This window comes from Zosterops lateralis (assembly GCF_965231275.1).
Source record: "Zosterops lateralis genome assembly, chromosome: 1".
Classification (NCBI taxonomy): Eukaryota; Metazoa; Chordata; class Aves; order Passeriformes; family Zosteropidae; genus Zosterops; species Zosterops lateralis.
Genome location: NC_139762.1, coordinates 33,085,172 through 33,096,814, shown reverse-complemented (window position 1 = coordinate 33,096,814; position 11,643 = coordinate 33,085,172). Strand labels below are relative to the sequence as shown.

The following is an 11,643-nucleotide window of genomic DNA, read 5'->3' as shown; positions in this document are numbered from 1 at the left end:
TGATTTAACTGCTACTGAAAGGAGCACTTCTGCTTTACCTCACCTTTCAGGTTTCTGCCTTCCTCAATCCTGCAGCTGTTTGGTCACAAGGTGGATCAATTCAGCTGTCTGCCAATGGAAAATCCATTATATTCTGAGGTGTTATTTTTCCACCAGATCGATCAGCTGAATAGAGTCTGATGGTTACCAGATCCCACGGAAGGGTGGCAATGGGAATAACTCATCCATGGGTTGCCAGCGGGATCATAGTTTCACAGCAGCCTGAGGTCAGGTCAGTGCTGCTGAAAGGCCAGGCTGCCGCTCCATTCAGGTGACAAATAATCCAATGTCACACTGATGCTGGAAGAGGCTGTTTTCTGTCCTGGCACCCTGACACGGGCTGGGCACTGTCATCTGCCATGTCTCTACTATGGGTGACCTTGTGATCCCAGAGGAGCTGGTTTAGGGAGCACATCAGTGATGAAAAAAACCTATTCTTTTTAAACTTTTTTTCCCCCCCAAGATTAGTGTCATGCTTAAGCCAGTTTCCTGTAAGGCTGGAGGAGTACTAGGGTCAGTCCTGAAACCAGTGGGACTTCTTGGTTGGGACAAGGCAACAGCTCTCTCTAACATGGCTGTGAAATTGGCTTGACTATAATGTCATTTACTGAGACAATTACGTACTGGTAAACTCATCCTGGATGAGCAGGTCAGCCTTATTTGTAGTTTAGAGGCAGAAGATATATAAGGGAGAAGATATATAAGGGAGACCCACATTACCATCAGTTCTGTGATCCAAATAAGAGAGAATAGAGTCTGGCAGGGATGAAGCAATTTCTGTACCATGAGTTAGAAAAGGCAGGCTCCAGAGACTAAATAAAGTCCCCATAACTCATGGAACTGAATTATTGATAAGTCTTTTACAAATAGTAAGAGAATTGGTTTCTGCCATTGGGAGGTCTCTTGCAGGGGGTTGCCTGAACCATGGAAGCAAGTCATTCACCTGGGATGAACTGCTTGGTTTTGCTAGTACCAATGCTGGCTGGCATTGGAGGATGAAACACCTCTTTGAGTGAAAAAACCACTGGGAAGGGAACAGAGAAGATCTTCACCCCTTGCAGCCATAAATAATCACTGGACCAGAAGGTAACTCGGGCAAGTGGGAACGGGACGAGGCCTCCAGCCCAGGCAGGCTTAGCGCTTGGGGGTCACAACAGGCTGCTTGGGACTTCCTCCAGCGCTGTCTTGACAGCCTCCAGCAGGAAGCCGAGGCATCCAGCCCCTGGAGGAGCCCGAAGCCTCTCGCCGGGGTTCAGACCCGCGCTCTCTGAGCGTGCTGGCCACTCTCCCACGTGTTCTCGCCGCGTGTGCGGGTCGGTGCGGGGCGCCAGGGCCGGCGGGGGCAGCCCGGGCGGCGGTCCCTGAGCGCAAAGGAGTTAACAGGACTTTCTGCCTTTTCCCGCCCGCGCCTCCTCCACCCTCCTCATTACCTGCACTTTATCACCGCCGGGGCCGCGGGGCGGGAGCGGTGCAGGGCCGGCAGGGCTTCCTGCGGCGCCGGGGCCGCGCCGTGCGGGGGAAGGTGCGCGAGTGCAGCGTGCGGGGAGCGCCCGCCCGCCCGCCCGCCGAGCGCTGCCTGTGGGTGGGAGCGCGGCTGGCGCCGGGGCCGGGCGGACGGGCGAGCGGCTCTACGCACCGCAGCCCGGCAGGGATGCGGCATGGCCGTGGGCTCCGTGAAGATGCCGTCGCCGTGTGAGGGCGCGGAGCTGACCCGAAGCTGGAGCCCCGGCGGCGGAGCCCAGGAGCCGGCGCCGCCGGTGCAGCTGCGGCAGAAGCTGCGGGAGCTGCCGGCGCTGCTGCGGAGCGGGCTGACGCTGCGAAGGAAAAGCGCGGCCGCCGCCGGCCGGGTGAGTGAGTGAGGAGAGAAGGAGGGAGTCGCCGGCGGCGCGGGGCAGAGCCCCCGCCCTGCCCTGCCCTGCCCGGCGGGCCGCGGTGCCCGGGGCAGGCGGGGCGGTGTCCCCGGGGCAGGCGGGGCGGTGTCCCCGGCCGGGCCGCGGTGGCGGGAGGCCGCGGGCTCGGGGCGCTGGCCCCGCGCGGGGCCGGGCGGCGGCAGGGGCGGAATGAGGGAGGGATGAAGGGAGGATGCCCGGGCAGTAGCCGGGCGGCACCGCTGCACCCACCGGGAGAGGTGCCTGCGGGGGGCCCCGGGCTCCGGCTCCAGCTCTGGTATAACACGAAATACCGGGGTGAGAAAGCGTCCCTGTCCCATCTCCGGTCTCCTCGAGTGGCTCTTCCACTGTGTCCTTTTCCCCTCGTGCTGGCTGGTGCCCGCTCTCCGCGGACAGGAGGCACAGCGCGCCTGTGCTCCGACACCGGTGCCACACGCGTGTTCCAGCAGCCCACTCCAGCCTGCCCTGGAGCCTGAGGCTGCGATGGAGCCAAGTTGGGACCCACGCACCTGGCCCTCAACCTCGCATGTCTCCTGACAGTGAGGCTGTGGGGTCTGCTGGGCGTCACCGAGATCCCCAGCTAAATTTCACTCAATTTCACCCATTTTTCAAAAGGCTGGTGGTGTGTCTTCGCAGGGCAGTCAGTGCTCCGGTGAAGTACAGCGTGACAGTGCTGTGGCTGGGAACTGCCGTGGCGAGCAGCTGCCCACGGCTCCCAACTCTCCCCGTTGTGACTGGAGCCATACTGCGGGGTGGCATTGCCATCAGAGCAGTGGCAGTCTGGTCAGACCTTACTTGGCAGGCCGACACTGGATTATAACCCATCTCCTGAGCAGTCGAAATGAAGGGGTGGGCTAATCCACGTGGGTTTGTCTGCGTGGGGAGTCAGGCGAGCTGCTGTTTTCTTTCAGTGCACTGATAAACACCTGCAAAGAGTTGGGGTGAAGTCAGCATGGTGTGTGTTTGTACCCTCATCAACTTTGCAGTACTTTGCCCATGTAAATAAATGAATTCTCTGCATGGGGAAGTTGTTGTGAAATATACCAGGGTGTGAATTTCAAAACAAACTTCCTGGGTGAATGCTTTGTTATTAGAGGATATAGAGGCGAGGACGAATAATTAGGATTAAGGTAGGATATAAGTTCATGGTAGAATAGCTGTTTTTGAGTAATGTGGATTCAGATTCCAGTTGTACGTTAATTTCTTTCCTCCAACACATTCAACACACAAAATAAAGACTAACCTGTATGGAGATGCCTAATGATTTTTACTATTCTGGTGAATTAGTAATCCACGTGATTACAATTCAAGTTGTCCATATGAACACAGAGCTGAGGGGATTCAGTTAAATAGCTAAGTCTTGCTTTGCCCTAGGAGGATGTTTGTGACAGATATCTTTCTTCCAATGAAGAAAGTCCTTTTCTGAATTGAGTGTGGTTTGTTCCTCATTAAAAGCATACTACCAAAGAAATGGAGTATGTGCACAGTGAGGAGGAGAGAAGCAGTGCAGAACTGCTGTTGGTAACAGCTTAAATACGCAGGCAGGTCTGAAACACGGTTTTAACAAAACAAATTCATGACACTTCAGGGAGACACCATGCAGAGCAGCCTCAGGTTTACTCTCCTGGTTATTCCTCACCACTACTGAAAGCATTTGACAAGTGAGCAATATAACAGTTACTCTGTAAATATTTGCTGTGGGTGAGTTAACACCCCTGTGAGAAGCCTGGGTAGTTTCTGGGTCATGCAGCTCTTCACTTGAGCTTGATGAACCCTTGGTCCTCTCTTGTTTCAGAGTTCCAGCTGAGCGTTTGCGTGCCTATGCTGGTGTTCTGTGTTAAGGACCAGCAAACACAGTGTGACAGATTTAGTGGTGGTGTCACCTATGGCTTCACCTCCCAGGACCCTGTGGGTCATGTAAAGTTTTTCTTGAACCATTTGTCTTGGTAGGCAGACTGGAAGGAGGATGATGAGTCTGTAAGGCAGTCTGGAGTCGACCCAGTGGATCTTCTGCTAGGAAGAAATTCTTTACTGTGAGGGTGTGAGGCACTGCAAGAGATTGCCAGAAAAACTGTGGATGCCCCATCCCTGGGAATGTTCAAGGGCAGGTTGGATAGGGCTTTGAACAACCTGGTCTAGCAGAAGGTGACCCTGCCTATGGCAAGGGGGTTGGAACTAGATTGTCTTTAAGGTCTCTTCCAAACCATTCCATTGTAAGATTCTATGACCTTGGAGCAGTGGGAGATGCTGTGTGGAGATGCTGTATAGCTACAGCAGGACCTTCAGACCAGTGTCTTGGTCCCATGTGGAGCATGGGAATGCTGTGCTCTGCCAACTCTGAGGTTGCAGGGACTGTCCTGCAGATGGAATTACTCAGCAGCATGTGGGGTGTTCCTAGAAGCAGGTCACACAAAGAGTCGAGCAGGGTTGTTAATTCTCTTGTTCCCTTTGGAGACAAAGCGGGCACCTGAGGTGCTTGGAGTGTCTCCCTATATGTGTGCTGAGCCAGGGAGCAGTTTCTTTTTCTTAGTTGTACCCTGAGTTGGTTCCTGTCTGCTCTGTGCATGTGCCTTTCCCCCTAAAATGGACTTTTAGAGGCATGACACTTTTCACATACTTCTAGTCAATATGAAGAATAACTTAAATCCTGTAAATGACAGTATTTGGGAGAGGAAAAGGAGATGTTACAACAATAAAATGCAGTGTTTTTTATACTTTCTCTTTTAAACATGATCCTAAAATTTTAAATGTCTTAAAGTTGGAGAAAGGAGCAACACAAACATGTGAAACAATGTTTTGTTTTGGTTTTTTTTTTTCCACCTCAACAAAATATTTCAAGTTAGTCCAAAGTTAATTTTCAGAGGGTTTTGTTTGCTTACGAAAAAAACGTAGTCTGTTCTTCCTCTCCAGTGACTTTTTCTTTGTGCCTTTTTGCTTGTTCAAACACCAAGCTGAGAGTCTTATTTGTCCAGCTGGTTTCATCAGGAGTGTTGCTCACTTAGGTGAGCTGTTTTCAAGTAAATGCTGACCAGCTGAAATCCTGGCTTGTTTAATTTCCTAGAAAAAATATTATGACCCCTGGGCAGGGGTTCTGCTTCTGATGCTGACTTGCTCAGGGACTGCCTGCAGTGCAGTTCGCTTCCACATCTATAAAGCACAGATAATCTACATGTGTGCATGCCTGGGGATTATGGATAATAAAATATAATGGAAGTGTTAAGGGTATTATAATTGTTTTAAGGATGTACTTCACTTCATGCTGTTCAAATACTTCCTGGGCTTCAGGGGAAAGGAAAGCATTGTGCAGTAGATAGTACTTTTAATTGTACATTAAAATAATTGATTACATTTTGAAAATCAGTATGGGGTGAAATAATTTTTTTCAATCTGTTTGGACATCTCAGTCCTTGGGCCTTCACACTAGACTATCTGAAAATTGTGACTGGAGATGGGGATAATTGAAAATACAGTGTAACAAAATTAGATTTCCTTCTCAGTTCAGTGACCCCCAAAACTGGAGAGCAAATAGGAATTTTTTGCTTTCTGTGTTGGGATATGTCCAGTACTAATATGTGTAAAGAACTTGGAGGTGGAAAAACACCTTGTAGAAAAAGCTGCAGTAACCATCCTGCTTGGATGTTTCTGTGCTGTGAACAGTAAACATGAATATGCTCCACTGCTTCAGTCATTTAGATAAAACAAACATCCAGTTTCTTGTCTAGGGGAGCCCAATGTTTCTTTTAAAGCTCTTAAACTTTGAACTGTACATTGGCCTTGTCCTTGATGGTGTTTTTTCTTAAATTCATTCTTAGGGAAGGTGAAGCACAGTTATCCAGGATGGCATGGATGATTAGATTGCATTTGCACAGTGAGCTGCAAGGTGTAGGTTTTACTCATCATCCTCTGCTGGATAAAATAGCAGAAAATGACTCAACCTTTTGCTGTTGTAGCTGAGTGTGTGTCAGAGCTTGTGCATAGGCAGAGGAGGGATCTGTTGTAGTGGGTCATTGTGCTCTGTGGAACTGTTCCCCTCTGCCATGTCCTTTCTCAAAATCTCTGGAAAGACCCTTCTGTTTCCCAGTTTGCCTCCTAGAGTTACGTGTTGAGTGTACGTGTAGTAGGCATGAGTACTTTGCTTATGAGCTGTCTTTGCTACTCTTCCTGCTGCCTGTTAAAGATATATTCTTCTCTTCCCTTTTCTTGTGACTAGTGATGAAATACAGTTCTATGCCTCTGGAAGCACCAGCAGTGAGGTCCTGTGGGCCACTCCATCATGCCAAAACTCCTTTTCACCACACTCAGTTTCATCCTTTATGGAGCTAATACTGCTCCTGAGAAAGCAAGGAAGTGTTCAGAAGGAGGAGGAATTGTCTTGCACACACACAGGCACACACCTTTTTAATCACCTCTTCTGTTTTCTAGGTTCATATTTACACACAGAAAAATACTGTTATACATGAGCATCAATGTTGCTCTTTGTCACAGTAATGGATCTGGAAAACCTTTTGGATGCCATGGTGTCAAACCTCATTACTCTGATATTGTGAAAGATCCTGCTGTCTGTAGAAACCTTCACTGTGGGATGTACCTTTTGGCTTGATCAAAGTCAATAGAGATATCATGACTATTTTCTCTTTTGAGACCTTGTAGTTACTTCTGTGAGGTTCCTGGAGGTCTTTGGCCAGGCAGATATTCTCAGACTGTTTTCACCTTAGCTTTGTTTTGAGCAGCTACTTTGCTGTATGTTTGTCAGGATGTAAACTGACTGCAGGGTTACAGGTTGAAAATAAACTACAGAAGCTGTGGTACAGTTGCTAAAAGTCTACATGAGTTCAGGGTGAGTTTGGAGAAGTTCATGCGAGAGAAATGTATTGAGGATACATAATCCTCATCAGGCACAGAAGGTTCCCAAGCTGAAAATAGCTGGAGGGTTGGAGTGCATTAGGGATATCTATCTTGTATTCTGGCACTAGCAGTTGTCATGCTGTTGGAGACAACTCCCCTTTGGCAGAGGAAAAAAATCAAACTATATGCAATCTGTTTTAATTAAATGAAGTATCAGATCCTCTCAACCTACATTCTGCTAAACTTTTCTTCATCTTCTATTAGAAGTTTTCAGTTGCTTATGTCATTCAAGTAGTTATTCTCTAATCAATTCATTTGGCACTATAGTGTTGTTGATGAGGTTTTGCCATGACATTGGAAATTGGCTACTGGAAACATTTAGAATTGACAGTCCTTCCTTCCATGGCTGCATTGTGGTGGTGGTTGATATTTTGGTTTTGATTGAGCTGAGAATATAGATCTGCTCATACCCAGATAATCCTCTCACGAATGACTGACATTTATCGTGGTCCGTGTTCTTGTTGGCACTTTCTCATCTTCATGCTGCTCGAGTGACCCTGTATTTCATGCTGCTGAATTACATTCTTTTCCTAACATTACACTTCTTGAAGACTCCTAATCTTCCAGTACACCATTCTGTTTACATGGGTTTTGACAATACCTCAAATTTTGTGCCATCAGCACATTTCAGTAGCATCTTTATGCTCTTTTAACCAATGTTGCTAATGAGAAAAGAAGAAAACAAAATCATAACAATTTCTCTGATACCTATGTTTATACTATAGAGACTTTGATTTTGACATTGCTTCTGCATTAAAAAGATGCAGTGATGTTTTGTGTAGATGCTGTACTGGCTGAAATCAGCATACAAAAGTGCTGGATTGACTCAGTGGGTGGGAAGTTTTATCGTCAGAAGTATTATCGAAGTTGACTGATTGATATTGGTGACATTTTGCTTTCAAGTCTGCCACAGAAGTTCTACTCAGTAACTTAATACCCCATCACTTTAGGAGCTATTATGTGACTAAAAATAGTTGTGGTAAGTAGTCTTGAATTTTTCCTGTTGTAATCAGGATTATTATATATTCCTGCTAAACGTATTCGATTAAGATAATTATCTTTCACATATCACGTATGGTATCCTTAAACTTGTCAGCTCTGTGATTAGTGACACATGAAATATTGAGCAACGGATAAAATAGCTTTAACAACAGTGACCATGGCAGTTGGTGGGGAATTTCAGTGTCTCATGTGTTTATTTGCATAATAATTTGTTTCATAGTCAGTCTTCAGTGAATTACTAAATTGAGAATACTTCTTAATTAGCCCATGTGTTATGACATCTGAGAAATTATGCCTGGATTTGATTAACTGTAGTTGAATGAAATAGAAAGTAAACCCACACTTCTGCCCTCAGAAGTAACCTAGTAAGTTTTTCAGAATGCAAAACTGTTTTTCTCCCTGAGGTTGGGGATTAGCCTGATTGACAGGATGATGCCCACTGCCTGTGGTCTTACACTGGCACTGGGAATGAGGCTGGCAATTCCTGGACTGACATGTCAGCTGCTTTCTAGCATCCCTGGGAAAGTCCAGATGCAGCACTAGCTGGTGCTGCTGCCAAGACATGGGGAATAGGTGCCATCGTGTGTCTTATGTTCATGGAAGCTGCATAAAATTGACGCAGATTTCTTGACACATCAAAAATGCAGCAGCTTGCTTTAAACTATGGGAGAGGTTCTGTTTCCTTTCTCTGCTTTGGTCCAGAGCACATCCTGATAAGCCTCCTTTTGACTTGCCTACCATAAACTAGACTTGACTGTAACCTCTTTCCCATGCTGCAAATTGAGCTCCAGCTGAAAATACCTTGAGCTCATTTTGTCTGTGCTCAGTCATTAAGTGTCTATTGTCTTGTGTTGGAAATAAAGCCTTCAGTTAAGGACTGCAGAAGCAAGTTTGATCAGCATTGCATGTTTTTTGTCTGGTTGGACAAGGATCTCACTGGTTTCACTTTTGGTTTTGCTCCCCTTCCTAAGGGATGTGGCTTGCAGGTCGGCAGATGTGGTACTGCTGTGTATGGCTTGAAAACCTATCAAGGAAGTCTATGTAGGCAATAAGATCAACTCCACTGGAAGTAAAATTAGTTTATTTGCAAAACTTCTGCTAGCGTTACATCCTGTTGAAATTCTTGATTTAAATGTGAGCTGATTGTCCCCTTAGTTACATACTTACAGGAAAGTAAACAAAATTCACTTAGTGGAATTGTATACTTTAATTTGCTTGGTTACAGACCTGTATTATTGGTTAATTCACACTAGATTTCCCACCTGCCAGGATGAATGAAGAACACTATACTGTACAATTATGACAAACTCTGTTAAGATTTGTATTCAGCTGTTGTTACTTGTATGTCCCCAGTGATTTGAATTCCATTTGCACCATGAGGAAATTGCAAAACAAGCTGTGCATTTTTATGCTGATGAAAATGCTGAAAATAGACAGTGATAGCTTTTCAAACGGGGGAAAAAAAAAGGAAAGCAGTATATACCGACTTTTCAACCCAACTCACAGAAACTGTTGTAATAAAACAGTTTTATGCTAATTATATAACAATTAAAGTAATATTTCACGTGTAGGAAAGGAAGGTCCTTGTTCTTTATACTTACACTATGTAACTTATGCTGTGTAACTTTATACTGTGTAATTTGGTTATTTAGTTCCAGATGAAGTGTTCCTTCCCACCCATGGCATCTGCTCGGCCCAGGCAGGTGCTGAATGTAGCAGCCAGTGTATGAAGGTGATGGTTCTGATTGCAGACTTTTGGTCTGGCTCTGCTGAAGCACTTGAGCCCTCTGATGGGCCTGGCTGCATTTCTGTGTCTCTTGGGATGCCATCTCCTTGAGATGTGAGCCATCTCCTGATAAGGGTTCATATTAATGCTTAGAAAAAGAACTTTCATGCTGGTTTGGGCTCAGTAGGGGCAGAAATGAAATGGGACATCTTGTACCTCTGGGCAGAGTGAGAGTGCCATGTTCTTCTGTAGTCTTTCAGGGCTGGCTTAGCTGGGCTGCCCGCTGCTCTACTCCTGTGCACAGACTCCTAAACACCCCTTTCCCCAAATCAGGCTGCTTTGCAGATCCTGTAGGGTTCATGTGAATGGATCCATTTCACTGGGATATTTTAGTTTGCTTTTTACTATCTGGGGTATAAACTTTATCCATGACACCTTTTTATTTAAACATTTTTTGTTACGCCTGTGTTTTTGGCATGAGTTTAAGGATAAAAAAGAAGTAATTTGGGCTCTAAAGCTAAAAGCCTGGAAGCAGGATGTGAGTACTTGCAAATTCTAAGTATAAAATGCAGTAGCTATTCATAATTGTCACTATGTCTTTTATCTCAGTTAACTTATTGTTTGGGCTAGTCTGACCTTGTAAAATGATCTTCTTACAGACATTATATTAAGCTAAGGTCAATTATTAATTTAATAATTTACATCCTATGGTATACAATTTTCTCTGATTAATTCCTTTTTTGAAAGATATTTTCCTGCAGAGAGACACAGCAGTCTAACTGATTAAAAGTCAATATACTTTTTTATAGTGCAAAAAGAAAATATTCTGCTGATTGAAGGAGAAAAAAGTCCTTCAATCTCTATAAATAGCAGTGGATGTGTATTCATAGCATCAGTAAGGATCTTCTGCCTTTAGTTTTAGAACTGAATTAACGCATTAAATCTTAAAATGCCAGATGATTTCTAGTTTTCCTTTTTTGAAATACTGATTGTGAGGAATGCAACTTTTTTCCCCCTTGTTCTTGAGGAAGCTGCCTTTCTTTCCCTGCTTCCTGAACCTCATACTCAAGCCTTTATGTTACTGAGACATTCATAGGCTACACGAGTTAGAGCAATAAAAAAATAAATAGTTGAGAGCCTCTCCAGCACTCTTCTGTTTAATTATGGGGTGTGTTTTATCTGTGTGTGTGTGTGTTTTGTTGTGGTAGCTTCTCCTGCAGCTGCCCCTTCTGAGCCTCTCTGCAGGTCATGCATGTGTCAGTTTCTGCACTCTGACTGTGAAATAAGTCGCAGCAAGCAAGGAGCAGTGGCTGCTTGAAATGATACCACTGGTGGAAGAAATGTATGTCAAACCATGCCCTTCATGATGAAATAGATGGTGTGCAGTTTGTAGGTCAGTATTGAGGAGGAGGAAGTACTGCATTTTGGGTTCAAAACTGAAACTAAATAAAAAGAACCCTAAACCTCAAATCCCACAGAAGAACCCTAACAGAAAATTGAGGTCCAGACCACTTGTAAACATCAAGAATTTATGATGTGGCTTGGGGGAGGGAGAGAGAGCAGGTGTTTGGGGTTTGTTTATACATTTTTTAAGATGATAAGCATTTAATTGTGGTTTTCTGGCCAAGAGGGAGCTGGAAGACCAGTGGGCCTAAAACACTTTGTAATTTCAGATGGATGTGGTAGTCATTTGCTGCAATAGACTGCCACTGCACATTGCTGAGCAGATGCTCCATTTCATCCCATAGGTAAATGCAGTTCAGTGACACATCGATTGATTTTTAAATTATGGAAGGAAGTGGGGAAAAACAATGCACACACGTGGTTAGCTTTGAAAGTTGCAAAGCTGCTGTTTATTGGGTGGCTGAAGAAATGAGACAAAAGTATCACTTAAATCTGCTCTGGATCCCAGCTCATGCACAATCCAGTGCTTTGTTGTGGTTTGTCATTTCTGCAGTGCCTGAAGCCTCTTGGCAGTAAAAATAAATCTGGGAGTGTGGGCTGTGAGTCTGATGCTGAATCTGTGTTGCAGGACAGATTGAGTTGTGTGGTGTTTGTTAAGGGAGGCCATGGGAGATCCAA

General features: G+C 45.3%; 1 protein-coding gene across 1 annotated transcript in view; it reads left to right on the top strand.

The window, feature by feature from the left end:
- Nucleotides 1-1,697: 1,697 nt before the first annotated feature.
- The window catches only part of LOC310917320 (rap guanine nucleotide exchange factor 5-like), a gene marked incomplete at both ends in the record, with an annotated part of 61,214 nt that continues 51,268 nt past the window's right edge, over nucleotides 1,698-11,643 (top strand). Inside the window, 2 exons of the mRNA XM_083875448.1 lie at nucleotides 1,698-1,890; nucleotides 3,724-3,845. Coding sequence (XP_083731574.1) covers nucleotides 1,698-1,890; nucleotides 3,724-3,845 — 315 coding nt within the window. The remainder of the gene's footprint in view (nucleotides 1,891-3,723; nucleotides 3,846-11,643) is intronic.